We start from the raw sequence: 22,439 nt of genomic DNA on the forward strand, positions 1-22,439 counted from the left end.
AAGTGAACCCTTAGACACTTATTTCTTCTTCTTTTTTGCTGCTACATAACCTGGTATGAAGCAATTCCTGCATACAAGTATGCAACAAAACCTTTTTTTAATTTAAATTTTTTATATTTTACATTTTATGCCAAATATATTAGTTGTGTGACTATAATTGAAACATATTAGTTATGTGACCAATTTTGAAACTCTAAGTTCTAAATCTAACATGAAGAAGTGAAGTTACTAAAACTTGAGTTCCACTAAAAACTTAGAAAAAAAATATATTGTTTCTTGATTTTCTTCATAAATCTCAAGATTTTGAGTGCCCTTTTAGAACTCAGAGAGAGAATTGAATTCCAACAGTGGCGACCTAACAAAATTGTTTTAAAATCAATCACCTAATTTATATGTTTAGGAAATTAGGCTAAGGGAGAAAAATAGCCATCCAAAAGCTCCTGCAGTTTTGAAATATCTATTTCAAATTGTGCATATAGCTAGTAGTTACTATAAAAAAAAAATTAAAAAAAAAAAACTATTAGTTGTTAATCACCTTCCTTCTCTGCAGATTTTTGCAATTGCAAGTGTTCTTCTAATGATGTTCCTCGTTTTTTTTTTTTTTATTAAAATTTAATTTTTGATATATATTATAGTATTTTTGTTGTTTTATTATTATTTATTTATAAATTTTTGGACTGAGCTCATGAGCACAACATGGGCCGTAACGTAATGGGCTATTACAAGAATGTCAACCCAGGCCTTTTCCCTAAACAACATGACTAAATCCGAAGCCCAATTAACTCAACTAGCATCTAACAAGTGCTCTCTCTCTCTCTCTCTCTCTGACAATGGCTTCCAATTCCAAATCTTCAAAACTTATGGAGCGTTACGGCTACGATGTACTGTTGGGATCAATCGCTGCGTTCTACGTGATCATGGTTCCGTACACCAAGGTTGAAGAAAGCTTTAACGTTCAGGTACTCCAACCCTTGTCTTCTTCTTCACTCGAATTTTACATTTCATTCAACTCAAACAACCTTCAATTTATCAATTCCTGTCAAATTTCCTAGAAAAAAAATGTAGAATCAAATGTCAAGAAACTAATAAAAAATCTTAACTTTCTGAGCTAGCAAGCTTGCTTATGCCCTGTTTGGTTTAGAACATTGACAAATTTTAGAAATTAGAAAAAAATTTGATGTTTCAGTTCAAAATTCTTACTCAAAATTTCATATATATATATATATTCGAGGCTAAATCATTGACTTGATGAGTCCATTATTTCCAAAATCAACTTGTTATGCTTGGTTTGGTTTAGAACATTGACAAGTTTTAGAAATTTGAAAAAAAAAAAACTGATGTTTCAGTTCAAAATTCTTACTCAAAATTTCATATATATTGTGGCTTTTATAGCATTTGAGGCTAAATCATTGGATTTATGAGTCCATTATTCCAAAATCAACTTGTTATTGCATATATACTTTGCTAAGTATCTCGTGTTTTGTTTGCTTAGGCAATGCACGATATTCTCTATCATCGGCATCACTTGGATAATGTAAGTTTACTTGTCTGTAGCTTCAATATCTTTTGTATGTTCTATTTACCTAGGAACTTAACGGATGGCTTTCGATATAATTGTTTGGTTTGGTTTTTTTGTTTTTGTTTTTGGTAATCAGTATGATCATTTGGAGTTCCCTGGAGTGGTTCCTCGCACTTTTATTGGTAAGTTTTTTGATTCTTCTAAGGTTTAGTTAGTGATTTTTTGTGTTTGTTAATAAAATTTTAATATATTTAAATATTGCTAAAATTCATGATATAGGCCCGTAATGTAGTTTAATACAATTCCATATCTGTTGCAATTATTTTCGTTTAAATTTGAGGTGGTTTCTTCGTGGTTTATTATATAATTTATATTTCATATGATTATTCAGCATTATACATTTTGTGCTTTGATCTCTCTCTAGTGATTTTCCTTGCTTAGATACTTATGTGTATACACTAGGTTTTTATTTGTTTTTTTTTTTTTTGAGATAAATGAAACCCATTAGTCAGAGTTTACTAGATTTTTAATGAATTTTGCTAAATATATGAACTAGTCCGTGAAAATTAAATCTTTCTTCTGGTAGATTAAGTTTACTTCTTACAAAGTACTGTTGTTCCTGTAGGTGCCTTGCTTGTATCAATTTTGGCGTCTCCATTTATATTAGCAATGAATTTGCTACACTTGCCAAAGCTTTATGGTCTTATTGCAGGTTAGTTCTTTGGATACTTTGGTACCCATTGAATGTGTGTGTGTGTAACTATAAGATTCAAGTCAAATTTCAAATTTGGTCCTACTGAGATTCTGGTCCATATGTCATTTGAAACGTGAAATTAAATAAAACATATTTGCTTCTTTTTTCTTTGACTTTTCTTAGTGGTGTATTACTCACTCTCCCTTCACATGTATAAAGCATCTTAAGTGACTCTCCCTCATCATTTTCTAAATAAGGGCTAACCTACCTTGAATGTATGGTTTCATTCCTTATCTTATCCTTCTTAAAACTCCCACATCCATCTTAACATTCTCATTGTATGAACTTGTTGCTTATTAACAGCCCAACATCCTCTAGGATGGGGCGTAGCTGGTCTTGTATTACTCTTATGCAAATTCTCCTTCAACTTAATAGGTGCATTATAAATTTGCTGATTGCCACAAATTTAAAACTACAAAGAAAATCAAAATCAAGCAAAGATGAAGGAGAAGGAAAAAAAAAAAGAAAAAAAAGAGAGAGAGAGAATTATATCACAAAGTGTTTAAAGCATGTATTTGAAAATTTTAAGCTAGAAGGTGGAGAGACTCAATTAGTACATAAACATGTATCTAATTGTAGTCGGACACTTTATTTAACACTTCTTTGTCACATACTGGCTTAATTGGAAATTGAAGAAATTGTCTATAATTAGCTCAACAGAGCTTGCAACAAATGCAAATAGGCCATGCACGTGAAGTCCAAGAGCAAAGGAATTGACTATGATATCATGTTGAAGCATTCCTTCCAAAAAGCATAAGCTAGTAGATGGAGAAACCCAAATAGTACATAAATTCATAATCAAGAGTCAAGACCATGCCCCAACTGATGTGAGGCACTTTCTTTAACAGGGCCCTTTCTTCATTTTTCTACCATATATGTCATCATTTCTTTTGGTTTTGTTTCTTTCAGCAGTATAATATAATGAGTGTAATTGCTTTTATATGCTTCCTAAAATTAACTTTTTGAATGCTTGGCATTGAAAATTCCTCCTTTTTCACTTTTTTATTTTATTTTTATATTTTTGTACCCGGATTTTAGTGAAAAACCCTTTCACCCCAGTGTTGTTAAAATCACTGAGCGTACTAAAGCGCAAAGGCCTTCTGTAGCCTAGGCGCAAAGCGCAAGCGCGTGCCTAATCGATGGGAAGCGCACATTTAAAAAACAAATTTAATAAATTAAAAAAAATTATTAATGATCAATACAACAATCAAGTGATCAATTAATCATATAAATTACAGTAAAATATTTTGTATAATTTATATAACATTTATATAATTCTATTGTGCTTCACAAAGTATATGCAACCATGATATTTGATGATCATGATTACAAAACATGGTTGAATCAAAATAGAAGTATAGAACCAAGCAGACAAAGGCTAAAAAGTACTAGAATGTTATGTAATGTCATCTTTGTGAGTGTCTAACTAGTGTTTGTTTGTGTGGTTATGGTTAAAAGTTACAAAGTAGCACACCACACTATTAGTTTTTATATATTAGATCAATGGCTTATATCAAACATATTTAGATCTAATGGCTAAAAATCAAATCAGGATTAAAAAAAAAAAAAAATACAAAAAGCTTAAAAAAGCGCGCTTTGCACTTAATAAAAAAGCTCAAAAAAGCGCGCTTTTGTGAGGGCGCTTCGCTTTAGAGGGAAAAAGCCCCAAGGGCTTTGTGCTCTGCGCTTTGCGCTTAAGTGTGCTTTTAACAACACTATTTCACCCCCCCCCCTTCCTACCCCAAAAAAAAAAAAAAAATTCTATCTATTTCATTATGTTATATATGGTTCATTTATTACATTAAAGCAGACTAACCTCGTTTCAATTTCTTTTGTCTAGTTCGCATGGCATTAGGTTGCATCATATTAAGCACTCTGCGATTTTTCCGTCTCCAGGTATTTTTGTGTTGTTTCTCCATTTGGGCACACGTATTCATTTGCATCTACTTATTATGGGAAATCCACTCTTTTGCTGGAAGCATGAAATTAAAACTTATTGCTGGATAATTTTTATGGTTAAATCTATTATGCCTGGAAGGTTCAATAGTTAATGGTCTGAAGAATAAGGTCTTGCATGAAGCCTCTGCCATTTACATGTCTTGATTTAAATACAAATTTAGGTTGGGAATAACAAAATCATGCTGCATGTTCTAGATAAGTTTCCCCTCTTGGAACTGAAAAGTGATTCTCATCTTTCATGGGGTATACCTGATAAACATGATTGAATTGAAGATGCTTGTTTTAGCAGTACAAAATAACTGTCATTCAATCTTTAATTACACCTAGTGGTTGCTGAAACCAGGGAAAAACAAGAAAAGTAATCTGGCCATTATGACATTCAATAACATGTAATAAACAATCAAAACTTTTCAACAGGAAAAAAAAAGGACAACAATCCAAGAACCATCAGTGTTACCCTAGGTAGACTTAGTTATAAGGATCTGGCTGCAGTTGATACATGCAACCTTGAATTTTGTTTTTCAACAAATAAAATCGCCTTATACATAGATAATATTCAATTTCATTGTTTACCCAAGAATGATCAAATGTGTAACTAACTCCGCATCTCCGTTTTAAGACAAATAAGATGCAAAACCAAGTATTTTGTATTCATTTTTTTTTTCTTCACTCTAAAGGTTTACCCTCTTGATATTTAATCTTTAACAAAGTTGAAGTTATTTTTTTTTCTTGGATCAGGTCAGAGATAAGTTTGGAAAGCACGTAGAAGCCTTCTTTGTAATACTAACTGCAATCCAGTTTCACGTGCTGTTTTACTGTACACGTCCTCTTCCTAATATACTAGCTTTTGGTGTAGGTAATTACTTATTGCAGTATCTCTTCTATGCTCCTTGTCTTCCTTGTAAAAGTAGTTGGTTTCTGTTGCTGGCTGCTCCAATGGAGAGTTGTGTTTGGTTTAACAACATGCTATCTAGCAAACACTTGCACAAATGGTTCATATGCTCTTTGTAACAGAAGCCAGTACTATGTTGGAGGAATTTCGATTAGTAGATTTAATTAATTTTTAATTAAGTTGCTGAGCTTTATAATTTTTTAATTAAGTTGCTGAGCTTAAATGACTATATGGAGTTTGCTAATTCCTATTATAAATATAATTTTTGTTAACTTTTGGCACACATATGATGCTGTTGAAGAAGTGTAATGGACTGAAAAGCTCAGAGTTTTGCTTGAATATGTGGCAAATTTAGAGGGAGAGGAATAGGAGGTCGAATGAGGGGCAAGAGTTTGTCAGTAGAGCGGCTAAAAGCCTGAAATGGGTCCCTTTTCTTTTGGATGTCTTTTGACAGGGTAGACCAGAAGATATGCGTGGCTTTATAGATTATTGTATCCGTGACATAGTAGATGATGTTTGTTCGTTTCGACCCCTTAAACCAGATTTTTTAACCTAATATATTAACCAAGTGATTATTAGGTTTATTATTTAGATCTAGGCTAAACATAAATAAATTATATCATGCAAAGCAGTGTAAAATAAACAACACTATGATACGGTGACCTAGAAAAACCGATGAAACGAACCGTTTCAAGGTAAAAACTTGGGGAGGATTTGACCTAGCTATCCTCAAGGTAAAGTAAATCCATTAAATAAGAGAATTGAAGTTTTTACAATCAGATTTAACCCTAAATCTATTATTACCTCATGTAGTAATTTACTGACATGACCACGTGCAAGTTTTGAATCCACGGACTTCTTATTTTCTTGGATTTACACCAACACAAGCCGCCTTGCTTGTGACTTTGAGATCTCACTGAAAGGTTTCAAATCACCATTAGTAATGAACTAGAGGCAACAACTATGTTCTACCAATGCTTGATTGTAGTTCTTGCCCCAGTAGATTCTTGTATAGTTAGAAGGTACAAAACCTCTCAGATCTCACAAAGAGTAACACACAAGTCTTCCAAAAAGTCTCCAAAACGTGGTTAGGGTTTCTCTTTTATATGTAGAGAAGTTTAAATGAAACCTTAAATGTTTTTGTGGGCTTGGGCCTGTTCAAAAATTTTGCAGAAAAACTGGACTTGCGATTTTCGATCGGTCGAGTCTAATTCTCGATTGGTCGAGGAAGGCAAAACCTCACTTCCTTTTTTCTGCAATTAGCTGGACTTGAAACCTATACTTTTAAGCATTGCCTAACACTTAGACTAGACATGTTTTGTTCTTGGTTTGCCAACACAACAAAAATATGATTCTAAACATTTAAACCTAAATCTTTAGAACCTAACAGATGAATATTGGGGCATATTGCTGATATACCCAGTTCTCTTTGTACCTTTGTATTTTAGTTTCAATTAAATTTCTTTTACTTATCAAGAAAAAGAATTTTTCTTGAAGTTGAGGTGGATAAAATTGCTGTGTCAGATACTCTGATTAATTCTATGTTAGTCATTTTGTGATTGGAACCATAGTTGTTAATTCTGTTCTTTTTTGGCTGCAACAAGTCAAATCTTTAGCAAACGATTATTTGGGTAACTGGAACCATTTTGCTTTAAACACCATTCACTCTCTTCTGTTTGTTTGTTTGTGCGACATGCAATTGTTTTTTTAGGATTTGTTACATTGGTGTCCTAATTGGAAGGATTAGAGAAAGACTGAGATTATCACTGTACTTCTTTTATATGTTTTCTGCATTATTATATCACAAATAGGGATGGTATGCCTGATATGTGATGCATTTCTATGTTCTCATTGTAAAGTAAAGCTGACTGTTGCTCTTACAAGAGGATGTTTGTTGCTGATAAAGGGTTTTTGATTTTAATATTATTTTTAAGTTTAAATTTTAAAATACTGATGAGTATGTCATCGAGGTGGCACTAATTTTCTTTTATACTTATCTGTTGTAGTCAACTTGGCATATGGATATTGGCTAAAGGGGAATTTTTTTGCAGCTTTGAACTGTTTGGTATGTGCCCTATTTACTATCAATTCAGATTACACAGTTCTAATTGTACTAAATGTCGCTAGCTCTTAAATACTTAGCTCAATTATACTTAACAAAATCTTGTGCATTGAGGTTTATAGTTAGATTAAATGCAAGCCATTCTGAAATTCATTGCCTATTTCAGTATGCTTTCTGTGTTCTTCATAATTGAAAAACTATACGTATCCTAATGCTGCATTTCATGAACATTGGAGAACAATGCCATCATCATACCACTTTGCAAAATAAATTAGGGTTATTGTTTGTCTCTTTGGCAATGCCTAATTGTGATAGCATACACTAAGAAATAATCAAGTTGTAATAGACCTTGTCAAATAGTTGACTAAAGCCCAAGTGATCTCCAGGAATTTTTCAAAATTTAGCAAAGGTGAGTGAAGAAATCAAAGAGTGATTGTTTACTGGAAGTTATTACTTTTATGTTTTACAAAGGTTGCAGTTATGGCAGGCTAAAGGGGTAATTATCTTTTCATATTTTTTGATAAGTAAATATATTTTTGCCCTGAAAGGGGGAGTGGGGTTTTAGCATTGTACAAAGATATTAAGTATTTAGAAATATATATATATATATATATATATATATATATATATATATATTGTATAAAAATAAAGCCATCAATTGAAATGCCTTGGAATCACAAAAAAGAAGTGAAAAAGGGTAAAAAGGGTAAACACTAAAAGTTTAAAAGTGCCATGAGACTTTCTTGAGCTAAATAAGTGCCGTGATTCTGTGAATACTTAAAAGCTAAAAGCCTTGGACCAAAACAAAACATAAGTTTTGGGTGTGTTACTGTATATCAGAGAAGCTTTTTCCCTTTTTATTTATTTATTTTTTTGGTGGTGCCAGAGTAGTTATCTTCTCATTGGCACTACCTTTCTTTTTCCCTATGTCAGGGGGGGGCGGAGCTTTTAAGAGGGGCTCTTAAATACTAGAGCAACAGTACCTATAAGAAATTTTGGGAGTAGTTGCCCCCCCTTGGATCCACCCCTGATATTATATATTTATATATATACACACTGATATTTCTGTTCTGACATTTAATTCAATATTCTTTCTTTTATTTCTTACATGTAGAATCTTTTTATGATCAAAATTGCGTAAATCTTATCATGGTTCTCTATCTTTTAATGATCAGATTTTTGCTACTGTCATCTTTAGATGTGATACGCTGCTACTTCTTGCCCCTCTCGGCCTGACGCTTCTGTTGGTAGGTTGCTTGTGACACTATTTCTTATTTTTTTTTTCATTCCCCCCCCCCCCCCCCACCCCTTTTATCTTGTTAAGATGGATAATCTTCTTAGGATCTTGTCAAATTGTGACTTTGAATTCTTACAATTATACCTGTTTTGTTTCTTGGTTAAACATTTCTTTCCCTACAATTTTTATGCGAATGTGTGTAATTGGAAGAACTAGGCTGAATTATTTCATTAAATTCAGTTACTAGTAAAAATTTTTCATTAGAAACTTTACAATTGATACGCTATATATATGTATATATAAGGAATGCATGAGAAAATGTGAAAAACATGCAAATGAAGATGCTCAAGAACTATAAAAGTGACTATGTAGAATCATTTTAAATTCCTTTGATCTTTTGCATCAGGAGGCCACCTAATTTATAATGTTAGAATTCACAACAGCAGGCGCCAACTCTCCTAATTCAAGATTCTTTGTGTGTGTGTTGGATAAGTTAACAAAGAAGCCATTATCCATATAGCAATCATGATCAGATAGATGTTTCAAGTAGAATGAGCCACTTTTACATCCAAAGCTCTAGAACTTATGCTCACCAGTTAACAAATAAGCTGTTACCCATGTTGCAATCATGTTCAGAGCAATAGTGCAAATGTAATTACAAAATCGAATATGGACCAAAAATTTGTTGCGGACGTTAAATATATGTCTGTGTTGTAGTGTTAAAAGACTAGTCATAAAAATGATGGCTGAGCTCTAATTCTAAATGCAACTTTTGAAGATTCGGTTGCTACAAAACTATTCCTTGATATTTTTTTATGGTAGAACTGATTTATATTCTTTAATTGATTTGGAGGATATTATTCTCATTGTTGGTGTATCAAATCACTCTCTGAATGCTCTTATTTTTTTAAATTTTTTTTAAATAATTATTTTCTTACAATTCAAGCCTCTTGCATTATATAAGGAGTTTTTTATCCTTTTATTGCACAGATTGGGAAGATTTTTTTTGCTGCTTAATTTTTTCTTGGAGCTATTATTTTTTGTTTCAGTAATTTGTATTAGGATTGTGAATTCATTTTTATATGATTCTCAACTTTGATTAGATTAAGAGGTTAGTCTAAGATGAGGAGCAGAGTGAAGTTTACTTAAGTTTATAATTGTTTTTTGAATAAATTGCGTTACTGTTGCATGTCTGAAACTTCAAGGTCAGATATTAAAGAATACCTGATGAAAACTGCCTATGATATGGTCACTGGTTGCTTCTTGGCTCTCACTCAACATAAATTGAAATAAAAATCTCATGTAGAGTCTAACTCATCACTAATCATACCCTAGTCATGCAATGTCTCTGTTGGTGTTGCATTGATTACATGCTTAGCATAGCATGAGACAATCTTCCATAAGATACAATTAAAATGAGGTTTAGAACTTAGCTATTTTCAGGCTGTATATTGGTATGTCACATTTCCAGTTGGTGGATAATCTCCTAGCTTGAACTGATTTCTGTAAGTGCTCCATGGAGCAGATTCTACCACTAACATCAGCACATATAGTTTTAACTAAGCTTTCATCTCCACAAACTTTACCATTGCTTCCTGTATTTCTTTCAATCCATATATGGTATATAAGAGAATTTCATTTCATCTATGACAGATGAAATCAATTTCATTATGGGTGGCATTAATACGCTGCATTGGGATAGCTCTGTTGTGCATAGGTTGGTTAATTGTTCATTCATTTTTATTACAATTTGACTTGATTAAGCCTTCCTATCTAATTAAAATTGGCCATTTGATGTAAACTGCTGATCTAATATCTACTTTTGAAATTCTCCTCAGTGCAGGTCTCACCGTGTTGGTTGATTCCATTATGTGGAAGAGGATACTGTGGCCTGAATTTGAAGTTTTCTGGTTCAACTCTGTTCTGAATCGAAGTTCTGAGTGGGGTGTATCCTTTCTAAAAGTTTTTTCTATTGCACCTTTGATGTGTTTTACAATTGAAAATGTATGTTATGAATGCTTTATGGGAAATTTTAATTATCCATCTGGGTCTATGATTTATTTATATTCTTACTTTACACTTTTTTTCCTCTTTTGGATCCATCTGAGCATGACATGCAGGTAAGGCTACTTATCTGTTTGCAGCTTCATTTTGCATATTGTTGAAATAAATACTGCAGAGTTGCATGCAGCTTTGTTTCACATATTGTTAAGTTTAAACAGTGGTGAGTTGGTTGGCTAATAGGCACTCTGAATACTGTTTAATGAGGTAAAAAACTAGGCCTGCTTGTATTTGGAAGCGACTAAAGCATGGCAGTAAAATGCTAACTTCAAATTCTTAATGGTTTGGTGCTATCCTACTATTGCGTGATAACTGCACTCAGGTAGTTACTTTTTGGTGCCTACTCAATAGGAGTCTCATCTGATGTTTTCATAGTTGATTCTAAAAATGCAGTAATAAAGAAACTATATATTTCTTTGAATCTTACACTGTATTCCTTAACATCTCTTATTTTTAGACACATTCCTTTCACTGGTACTTCACTTCAGCATTGCCACGCTCATTGCTTGTTGCATATCCTCTTTTTCTGGTGAGTTTGGCAACTAGTAAACATTTTTCTATGTTAAGGTTGCTGCTTAGCATCATACACCTGCTGAAAAAGGTTGCCTAACTTCATTTGGATGGTGGCTTATAGTTCTTGTCATTAACTCTGTAATGATGTGCAGTTGATATGGTCTCTGATGTAGGATGGCCTCCTGGATTGGATGTTAGAGTTGCCTAACCTCAACATGGGTAGGCCAAAAGGCTCTCGATATTGTGGTTTGTTGAACCTTTTTTTTTTTCCCTGATGAGTAAGAAAATTTTAGTAAATACAAATGCCTCCGAGTACACAAGAATTGTACTTAGAAAGCTGTTGGGGTTTGTTGATCTGAAGGCTCTTTGGGGATTATGGAGATTTTGGAGTTAGAATAATTCGAGAAAACAAAGGAACACCGGTGATGTCCAGTATCTGTGAACATTAGCAAGAATACTAACCTTCATGTTTAGGAATTTTTGGTGTTGATTGGTGGTGGGCTCTCTTTGGGTTCATGAAATAGGATTTTGGGATTGTTTGGGCTTGAAAGGGGGTTGGTTGAGATATGGTTGTGGCTACTTAGAAAGTAGCTGATGGAGAAGAAAGGATTAAGAGGCCTTCAAGTCCCATCTAGAAAAATTTCAATGGAGCCTCACCATTAACAGAAAGCAAAATACCCAAAATTTTTCAATCAAGTTGTTCAATTGTTACAAGACCACCGTCTTATATACTATATGGTGGTGAATCTAAGCATAAGCTGGAACATTTAATGTCCTATTAGGAAAAGGATTGACTAACCATTAAGACTCAACTAAACCTAAAAAAAAAATTAAAATAAATTATTGTCAAGGCCTACCCTTTCCAGTTTTTTTTGGTCAAAGCTTACCTTTTGAAAGGAAGACCATTTTTACATCTAACAAATTAGATGTAAAACACTGGAATCAATAAAAGAAGCTGGAAAAAGAAAAAGAAAGAAAAAAACCCGCAACAGTCACACTTTTGAGGATGTTTATAGACCTATTGAACATCTAAAGTCCTGGCTAATCCGGACTTTGTTTGATTATCTTGGCTTTGGGTTTTACACATTGTACTTCCATTTATGATTTCCAACATTGTGTTAGATTTTCTATATGATTTGTTTGTAATTGTTTTAGTACTATGTGTTCATCATCATGACAGGGAGTACATTTTCTTTTTTAATAAAACTCTTATTACCTTTAAAAAAAAAAACAAACGTACACTAATGAAATGAAATTCATGCTTTCAGTCGGGTCAGTTAAATGGTAAAAGCAATAAATGCATGTTTTTGGAACAAACAGAAAAATTTTGGACACTGAATAATTGGCCTGCTCAAGTATATTGATGTCTATTCTTCTAAAGTTACTGATTCTATTATTTCTCTCACTTCAGTTCCCTTACCTGAAAAAGCTATCCTTCTTGCAGCTTGGGATCTTACTCGACAGAAGGATTTTGCCCTTTGTTCTTCCAGTTTTCTTTTTTATTATACTTTACTCAAAGCTTCCCCATAAGGTATTGGATATTCAATGTAGCCTCATTGACTTTCATTATTTTTTATTTACTCCTTTCATCCCTAAATACATGAAATGTTTGAAATGTCACTATTGTTGAAGAAAAGGTAAAAGTATGACGATCTTCCCAAAAATTACATCAACTTTCTATTAGAGGTGACACGACTCTTGATAAATATCCTGTTTGTTCTTTTGAACAAAATGTGAGTGTAGTTTTGGATATTGGACTTCCACTTTTCTAAATTTTCGTATATTCTGGAATAACCCAAAGGGGAATGTTATCATTTATTTTGGATGGAGGGAATATCTTTTTACTTCTTAAGAAGACATATGTAACACCATTTCATTTGTTAATGCAGGAGCTTCGTTTTATTATTAGTTCGGTTCCAATCTTCAACTTATCTGCGGCAATTGCAGCTACTAGAATGTATGTTGCAGATGTTTAATATTCATCATTATCTGAAGTGATATGTTGGAAATTTCTATGGATTGTGATAATATTTTTTGAACAGTTGTTTAACTCCACTAAAGTTATTACCTAGTGTTTAAGAAATAACACAACACTTTAAGCTAAAGGAAAAGGAAATCAATGGATAAGATCATCAAGGCTTTTGAAGCTCTAAAGCTTGTTTGCTTTACCTTTACCATTATGTGTCTTGTGGACCATTTGGTAAGAGCGAAACAGTAGAACGTCTGATGGTGCTGAGCATCCAATCTGTGTTATCAAGCAATCCTTGTTAAGATGTCTATTTGATTAAATGGTTGTTTTAGGCAACAACTGCTTTTGTTCTCTCCAAGAGTTTTTAGATAGCTGGCATTTGAGTGTGTGCATTACCATTGTGTGAAAAGTCTTATATTAAGTATATTTTCTCTTGTTTGATAGAAATTATTTTTAATTATATAGAAATAGAGATAAATTCAATGCCCTTCAGTTTTCTGGAACTATTGCTAATAAGCTAAGGTCGGATGAAACAAGAGTTTGAGGCTTCTTCCTAATTTAAGTGTCCAACCTTCATTTATCTGCTAGGAGTCATCCACTTAAGGAAAATTTGTAAGTGATAAAATAGTATTCTAAGACTGGTGATTCATCTGTATCTTCTTCGTCTTTCCTTTCTTATCTACCCATCCTCTATTTTTTCTATTTCTTTCTCATTTTAATGGCTGGTTGGGGGTTGGAAAACTTCTCTGTCCTGTTTCTTGTATGTTACTTTTGCTGTGATTGTTGGTGACGGGCCAAATGTATGATTTCTCCATCTCTCCCTTTCTGAGTCTGCCTTCTGTGTAGTCTTTTGCTTCCTGTAATTTGCAGATTTTCCGCATACTAGTTCTGGTCAAGCCCCAACCCATCTTTATTTTCCTCTCCTATTGATTGACAGCCATGTTGATTTTTTGAACTTACATGCAATAAACCAAGCCTTTGATTTCCATGTTTCTTATGGTTGATATTTCTTTTTTATTTCCCTCATTTGTGTTGAGATTAGATCAAGTTTCATGTAAAAATTGTTTGCAATTGAATTAATTTTGCAAGTTTTAGTCACCTGAAATCTGATTGAGTTCCTCCATATCCTGTTCGGGAATGTCAGCCTGCTAAATTAAATGCTAGGACCTGATTTTAGTTACTTATAGTTGTCCAAAGTACCTTAGAATCAATTCAGTAGTCATAGGGCTGCATTATTAGAAATCAATATCATATTATGGGGTTTTGCGAATGGTGATTCCATGGCAACATTTATAGAGTTGTTTCCTTTTTGTACAATTTTTTTTTTTAAAATTTAATTTAATTATTATTGTTAATCTTTAGGCTTCTTTGTGTCCATTGTACATGAAGTCGTCTTTCTTTCATAAAAAGTATTTTTACCTAACGCCCCCCCCCCCAAAAAAAAAAAGAACTATGGGTATCTTTTAAATTTTGTACTATGATAGAAGTTGGTGGAATGCTATAACATTTTAACGGTTGAGTGGTGCTTTGACTTTGGCCTAAATATATATTGGTCTGAACCATTCAATTGGTTATTCTAAACAAGATTGCAGGATTGAAATCGTATTTGCCTGAGGTAGTTTGCCTCAAATTCTATTAGTGCCACTTTGTAAGAGACATTGTTTGGAATTTCATTTAATTTTTGTAATATTACAATAGAAATGGAATTGGATTGCTGAAAGGATTAAAACATTAAAATATTTAATGGCTGAGTGTGACGACTTCAAGCTTACCCAGAAAAAGAAATTTTTAGTGGGTTCATAAATGCGTACATGCCCTCTCTTGAAATATGTGTAAGAAATGCATATAAATGTAATTACCTCTAGACTATATAATGCTTCACATTGATGATAAGATATCTGTGTTTGTGTGTGTCTGTACAAAAACATAATTGTATTCTTACAATTCTCATCTTGTTTTGATAGCTTTCAAGTCAATCATTTTATCTTTTGTTGTATGGTTTGCTTTTGTAATCCTTTCTGAGCTTTCAATTGCTGATACATTTTCTAATATTTATCTCAACTTCTTACAGTTACAACAATAGAAAGAAGACTTTCTGGAAGTTGCTTAATTTCATTATGCTGGGATTATTATTAATCAGGTTGGAAGACAAACCCTTCTGTATAACAGCCACAACAAAATTAGTGTAATTTAACTAGGACAAAGGTGTATGCTAGTAATATACTCAGAGACTCATTAGATACGGTTGTTTTTACCTATAAATAGTGTGTTTTGCATGGTCCTATAGTTTTTCTTATGCATTTTCACTGCTTCCGTGATGTTTCTGAAACAATTTTGAAACATTTCCGTTTCTGAACTACTAAAACAGTGCTCTGAAATTTTGTTCCCTGGATAGCAATTCAGTCATATGTCTCAAATTTTTTTTTTTCCACTAACATTCATGGATGTCCTATTTTGGAAGGATGATGTACAGGATTCTATCATTTTACTTGACTTCCCTTTCTTATATTATGCAAGAAAATATCTTCCCTTTCATCACAAATATTTGAGAAACTGCAACTTTCTGAGGACATTTTTGAAAACTTATATGAAAAATGCTAACGAATGTCCTTAGGGCATTAGTTAATAATTCATTTAAAAAAAGTTTTTATGGGAAAAGAAAAAAAGCAATTAATGTTTTGACAGCTTTTTTCATTTCTCATAAAAATGATGTCAAAACTTTCCTTAAATGGACTGTTAACCAATGCTTTAAGGGCACTCGTTAGCATGACCCAACTTATATTTATAAATGTGAATTTTAATGTGTGAGTTTCATTTCTAAAGGTGGACAAACAATTTGGGTGAAAAATTAAGTTTCTCCACTTGTGCTCATTTTCTATTTTGTAGTCTAGGGTGCACCGTCATAACATTCATGGCTTCCTACAACAATTACCCAAGTGGTCATGCTTTGAAAGATTTGCACCAGATTGGTATGCTCTCTCTATCTCTCTCTCTCTCTCTTAAAAATTAACATGACAATGGGCTTGGATTTGCACTTTTGTTTTGATAAGGAATCAACTAATTAACACCAAAAGGAATGCAGTTGAGGTACACAAGAATTATACTAAAAAATGAGCAGTTTAAAGAGACAACTAGGATTACCTCTTGCAATACAGATCATCTAAAATCTTAGAGAAATGCTATGTCTGCAACATTTTCACAGTAAATTTTAAGTGGTAGGTTATTATGGGGTTTTTATTGCTAGGGCAAAAAAGTCATTTAAGTGATAGGCTCAAATTAAAACCAATAACAACTAACCACCTATGATTTGTTGTAAAAATATTGTGGACATAGTAGTTCTCAAAAACTTATGGAAAAAAATAGGAGAGAACATCAACCTGGAAAAGGAACCATGAATAAAGTTAGTAGAAGTGCATAAAATGCACATAAACTGCACATAAAAATGCCTTACATTAAACTCACTCTGCTTGATGTTGGTATAACAATTCTTGCGTAAAAACAGAAGGTGCATTTGTTGGCTCATATATTTGGTCATCCCAAATTGGGTGCTAATATGTATAAATATTGTTTGATTATTGGATCTGATAGCAAGTATGACATGTATTCTTGTTTGAGATTCAGGCTTTATAATCTGTTTGATTAGTTTCTCAAGCTAAAATATTTGGGATGTTGTCTATATTCCCTCTGAATAAAAGAGAAGAATAGATTATGCTTTTCTGGAAAATTTTTGAGCATTGAGTTTTTTGGTAGGTCATCTTCCAAACAATACAAATGAGCAGTGGGTTCATATTGACCCCTTTTCAGCCATGAATGGAATCTCTCGCTTCTGTGAAACTTTGTATCCCTGGAGGTATATCTGATTATTGCTTATTGTAGACTAATTATAACTTTTGACTGCAGTTGTCTATTTCTTCTTTTATTTAAAAATGCTGATATTTTGGGAACCAATGATAATTCCATGGATGCAGCACTTAGATGGTGCGCGGTGACCTATTGAGTGACTATGTTCTTAATAATTTCCTTGCCACAAACAAAATGATTCTTTTTTAAGATGGGATTTTTTACTTATTTAAACATCTATTCAGGAATCTCCTATATAGAATAATTCTGTATAATTTTATCATAATCTGTTTATTTTGGCCTTTAACAAAATGGTCCTAGGTAAACTAAGCATTGTGCCAAATTCTTTATTTTTTGAAATTAAACTCATGTTTAGACCATTTAAAATTGAACAAGGATGGTGAAACATTTCAGTGTTTAATTCTGAGTTTGTTGATATTTTCTTGTTAATCGTCATTTTGTCCATTACATGTAAATTTTCTGTTTGTGTAAGTAATTCTGAATAACATAGATAACTGTTCCAAGCAATGCAGCCTTTTTTAAATTAAAAAAAAAAAAAATTGTTAATTGAGTTCTATTGGCATATTTCTTACATTGGAAATTCTATTTCATGTTTAAGTATATTTACTGTTCTCTAAGGCGCAAATTTTTTGCGTTAAATTATGATTAGACTATCATGTAATGCAGGTATTCTAAAGAAGAAGAAATCTCTCTAGAAGAATTTTGCCACAGAAATTTCACCTTTCTTATAAAGTATGTTTTCCATCATCTTCTCTTTTTCTCACTCCTAAAAGCATCCTGGGCCAATTAATGGCAATATAAGTATCTGTGTAGGAGAGCAATTTGTTTTTGGATGTGTCTTGGTCCTTATTTTTAGTTAATGCCCCGTGTTTTTTTCCTCCACTTTTTTTTTTTTTTTTTTGATGACGTGGAACCTTGCCAAGGCAGAGCCCTTTGAACCCACCCTTGGGAATTAAACCACGGATACATGATCCCATCCACCAGAATCATGCATCAAATAATCTAGGGAAACTCCTAGTGGGGATTAATTTAAACCTAGGAAGTCTGGGTCTATAGATCATCCCAAGCCTCCAACCACTAGGCTGCACTCAGACGGGTGTTTTTTTTCCTTTACACTGACAGATAGGACTGGATGAGCATTTAAATTCAAAATTTCAAATTTTAAACTATCATTAAGATATATAGGCAGTTCAATCTGAACTGGTGAATATTTGCTGTGTTCTGGAAAGCGTGAATATTGAAGAGTACAGATGGTTCAGATAATGGGATAGATTTTTCCTCCTAATACATTGTATTCTATGTTTCTTATGCATTTTAATATAGATTCTGTTCATTTGGCAGAGTTAATATATACTTCCTTGCCAAGCTAGTTTGATTTTGTATTAAGAGTGAGTTTTTGCTTGGTAGTTAGTCTGGAGATTAATTAGGTGTCGTGTTCATTCTGTACTAAAGGCCAATTAAAAATAAAAAGAAATTTGTAGAGAGGATGAACTTCCTTACTTGTCATGCTTTCTGGATGCACATATTTTTTTCTTCACTTATAGCCTTATAGGTGATTTATGGTATAAATTAACGGAATTGGATCATGGTTGTTGTAGGATAATTGGTGACGATCTTTTAGCCATTTTTAATAGTTTTTTTTTTTTTTTGAATACTTGCACTATTTTTGGAGGGATTAGTAGGAGGGGTTGGAAGAGATGGAGATGAAAATCCCTTTGTTTTGAAGGAGGGAAATAGAAGAGAGGTGGAGGGAGGGGGAGGCAGAGGAAAATCCCTCCTGGGCCCAGCAAGCTCAATCTGCCAAAAAGTGGGCTGATTGAAAGGAGGAAAGCTAACCCCTTAATAAAACTATGTGACATGTCAGTTTTTCCCACACCTTAAACCATTTAAATGGGGGCATAATGTAGAATTATATCTTTATTTTCTTATTAGTTTAATTTTTCATCCCTTCAACAAAACAACATGAGGGGGAATGGACACCCTTCACTTATCGTTCCTTCCCCTTTCAACTCCACTCTTAATCCCTCCTACCAAACATAGTGGTCATGCATTTTAGTAGCTGTTGTTATATTCTGCAAGTCTTTTTGGTTCTTCTAGTAACCAAAAGAAAAATTAAACTAAATACATAATGCTTACTATTGTATTATTCTTAGTTAAGGTTGATCAGGCTTTATCAGCCTAAAACTGATTGCCTATACTTCTATCATCCTTATGGATGGGTTGCATTTGAGGTGAATTTGAGAACGCATGCTGTTTTATTTTGTGTTTTTAAGGTGTTTATTTATGGATAGAAATTATTGTCCCCCCTCCTTCCCTTTTTTATTTTTGGTATCTTTTGTCTGATTCTTGTTCTCATCGTTACAGTGAACATTGCTATATTGATGGATTCAAGTGTCTATTCTCTATAAACGGGTTCTCAAGAACTCGTCTTCAAATAGGCTTCCCACCGCTTTTACTGGTAGAGAATGAACACTACCTTGCACTTTCACACATGCAAATGCTTGATATGCTTAACATAATAATAATAATTTCTTTCTAATATCTTCTGCAGCTTAAAGAGCCCAAAGTTTTCATTCATGGAAATACAAAAAATAAGGATGTTATGAATAGACATTGGCCAGGCTGCTCGTAATTATCTTGAGGTTAGGTCGAATTCTCATAAATGAAACTTATATTTTGTAAATTGGACCTGCACCTTAACAGTTCATTTTGGGCAGGTCACAATCTCTTGTCTGAGGTTTGCATTAGACCAGATGGCCCAAGACCCAAGACCAACTGGACTTGATGGTTTACAAACCATGTTGAAGCCTAAACAGCGGTGTCATTTGCACAAGATTATTAACCCATTTCCGTTTCTTTGTATTACTTAATGTATGGTCTTAAAATGACTACGAGCATACTCAATGTACAGACTCCCATGAATGAAAAGGGAACAGATTTTGACCCAACATTTGGCTTGTCAGCGAAGGAGATTCGACATAGTTTAGCATGACACACACACACAAACATATACAGCAAGCTTAGGGCTTGTTTGGTAAGGTAGTTTAAACAATAGTTTTTAGTATTTAAATACTGAAAATTGGGGGAAAAAAAAAAACCGTTTGGTAAGAGATTTCTTTAGGAGTATCTAAGTTACATTTCTCATTTTAGAGAATTTAAATACTAAAATTTAGAAAATTCTTCTTACTAGTTTTCAGTTTTCAAATTACATTACTCAATGATATTTTTGTAAATATGTTAAAATCCATAGATCCCATTTGATATGACCACACTTAACAGAACCTCACTTTCTCTCTCTCATGCGACTCCAAGACTTCTTTTCTCTTTTTGTCTCCTACCATTTATGCCTAGCTTCCCTCTAACGCCTCAAACTCCTCTCTCTCCCTCCTTCACGATAGATTGGATTCTATCTCGTAAATTCTTCAGATTCATATTTACTCCTCTATATACCAACGGCTCCATTCTCATAAATCCTTCACAGCTTTCAGAACCTACTTCAAATCTCCTAACAACTCCTTCCCAACCTTCTTTTGAATGCTTCCTCATTTTCTTTCAAATCACATAAATTCCATATCTTTTCTTCAACTGCTTCTGTAAACCTCATTAAACCTTATATATGAAATCAGATACAACATCTTCTTCTGCCTCAATCCTGCTTGACACAGTCACTGTGAGTTGTTTCTCTCTTCAACTTGTTCATTGAGTTTTAAGTATTTTATAACTATGTCAATTATTTCTGTGTTTATTAATTTCTCTACAATTTAATGGTTGTTGTATTAAAATTTCTTGGGTTTTATGGGTTGCTGATGAACTATATATACTTCTTATGTGACATTCATACAAATTTGGACTTCTTGGGTCTCAAACCTATGGCCCAATGATGCCTTCAAGAAAAGTAGAATCAATTGACATTTTGACATAAACAACAGGAAGCTTGGCAAAGGAGCTCCAAAACTTGGTTGTGCTCATAGTTTGGCATTGCATTTTAATTGGTTTGGTTTTTTTTATTTAATTAAAACCATCCAATTATCCATAGTACTAAAAGAAATTAATTATGCCTTGTGGACCTGGACCTTGTGATTCATTCTGCTTACAAAAACAAAGACTTAATCGGTGATACCTATTTTCAAAGTCAATAATTTAGCAAAAAATATAATGTTAAAAGGTCAATAAATGACGCCTGACTTTTCTTCATAGTGTTTGGATAATAACTCTTCCTTCACATACAAGGAGAAATCTATTTCTATCAAATTTTCATCTCTCACACTAGAAGATCATTCAAGAGCATTATTTCTGTAGTCCCTACAAGTCTATAACTCCAATCCAAGCAATCATGGCTTCTTATGGAACTATGCAAAGGCCAGGTACCTCCTCAACTTCACCTCCATCGACTCAGCCTGACGACTCCAAAGACTCAGCACGTAAGAAGCGCAATGACTTCAAGCTCCTTTGCCCCTTCAACATCCCCATAAGCCCAGAAGCCGTCGCTGTCCGAATTATCAGAAACTTAAGGTATTTCGGATTATACTACACACTCTTTTTATGGATTATACTCTTCATAAGCCTTGTTCCCAGGCGCAAAGTTTCCTTAATTTTCTTGGTGGTCATGACAATTGTGACATCCTTGTACCTAACGTTACTGCGTGCACTGCCGAATTCTGTTGTACTACATAGAATTATTGACAAAAGACTAGTACTGTCTTTGCTAGCCATTGGGACTGCGGTTGAGCTCATTTTGACAAGGGCAGCTATACATCTTGTTGTTAGCTTAGCTTGTGGAATACCAATAGTTTTGGTTCATGCAGTTTTACGGGTTAGTGATGATCTTTTTGTGGGTGAGGAGGCTTGTGCTGCTGGGGAATTGGTTCCTCTTGTACATGGGAAAACTGGTGATGTTGATATTGAGTCTCCAGCTTCTGTTTGATTGAATTTTTTTTTTTTCTTTTTTTGGCCTATTAGATTTTGATTGTCATTTGAGAAAGCAATAAAATAAAATAACTGACCTGCTATTTTTAAATTATTAGAAATTTTAATTCCAGAAAATCCCCATCCATTAGCTTTTTGAAAGGTGTGTTTTGTTTTGATTCACTGTTAATGATGGAAAAAAAGGGTGTTTGGACCTATGGTTGATAGCTGAGTCACAATTTATTTATTTTGCCTTTGTTTTTTTTCTTCTTCCCTTTTTAATGATAGGAAAAGAGAAGAAAAAAGAAAAATCAAAGTGAAAGTCAAGTTACTGATTTGACCAAAACAATATAAAAAGAAAATAAAATTTCTTTTACCAGAAAAGAAAAGAAAAAAAAAGTGAAATACCTTTGTAAAGTATTAAAGTTTACCCAACTTCAATTTCTTAGAGCATCAATATTAGTTGTACTAAGCAAATTCTATTTTTGCCCATCAAAAACTTTTTTTTAATAATTATTTTAACACATTATTTTACAATTCACTTACATTAGATATTCTATTTTTCCACATAACAAATTAAAATAATATACACAACATATTAAAATAATCTAAAAAAATCATACAATACAAAAAAAAATAAAAATAAATACAAGACCTAGAGTACCACCACTATCCACAGCCCACCCCACCAGATTGACCGTAGGCAC

General features: G+C 33.1%; 2 protein-coding genes across 2 annotated transcripts; both read left to right on the plus strand.

Annotated features, from left to right (window-relative positions):
• The first annotated feature begins 805 nt into the window (after positions 1 to 805).
• LOC142614740 (dol-P-Man:Man(7)GlcNAc(2)-PP-Dol alpha-1,6-mannosyltransferase) lies at positions 806 to 20,016 on the plus strand. The gene is made up of 20 exons (XM_075787307.1): positions 806 to 959; positions 1,493 to 1,534; positions 1,656 to 1,701; positions 2,145 to 2,231; positions 4,114 to 4,169; positions 4,971 to 5,088; positions 7,131 to 7,189; positions 8,362 to 8,433; positions 10,077 to 10,140; positions 10,267 to 10,370; positions 10,942 to 11,013; positions 12,442 to 12,528; positions 12,887 to 12,954; positions 15,038 to 15,106; positions 15,853 to 15,935; positions 16,717 to 16,816; positions 17,494 to 17,559; positions 19,192 to 19,285; positions 19,379 to 19,469; positions 19,545 to 20,016. Exons 1-19 carry the CDS (start codon positions 831 to 833, stop codon positions 19,457 to 19,459), a joined length of 1,497 nt encoding a protein of 498 aa, XP_075643422.1. The 5' UTR covers positions 806 to 830; the 3' UTR covers positions 19,460 to 19,469; positions 19,545 to 20,016.
• A 1,144-nt stretch (positions 20,017 to 21,160) lies between these two features.
• On the plus strand, positions 21,161 to 21,751 carry LOC142616703 (PRA1 family protein F3-like). Its single transcript, XM_075789502.1, has one exon. The coding sequence runs from the start codon at positions 21,161 to 21,163 to the stop codon at positions 21,749 to 21,751; it is 591 nt and encodes a 196-aa protein (XP_075645617.1).
• Positions 21,752 to 22,439: the final 688 nt, after the last annotated feature.

This window comes from Castanea sativa, chromosome 11 (assembly GCF_040712315.1).
Source record: "Castanea sativa cultivar Marrone di Chiusa Pesio chromosome 11, ASM4071231v1".
NCBI classification, from domain to species: Eukaryota; Viridiplantae; Streptophyta; class Magnoliopsida; order Fagales; family Fagaceae; genus Castanea; species Castanea sativa.

Bases quoted from the DNA above. Each gene is read 5' to 3' on its own strand.
- LOC142614740 (XM_075787307.1), top strand. From the start codon at position 831: ATGGCTTCCAATTCCAAATCTTCAAAACTTATGGAGCGTTACGGCTAC. The intron at 5,089-7,130 runs GTAATTACTTAT...TATCTGTTGTAG, and splicing joins TATACTAGCTTTTGGTGTAG to TCAACTTGGCATATGGATAT. The intron at 12,955-15,037 runs GTATGTTGCAGA...AACTTCTTACAG, and splicing joins GCAATTGCAGCTACTAGAAT to TTACAACAATAGAAAGAAGA.
- LOC142616703 (XM_075789502.1), top strand. From the start codon at position 21,161: ATGGCTTCTTATGGAACTATGCAAAGGCCAGGTACCTCCTCAACTTCA.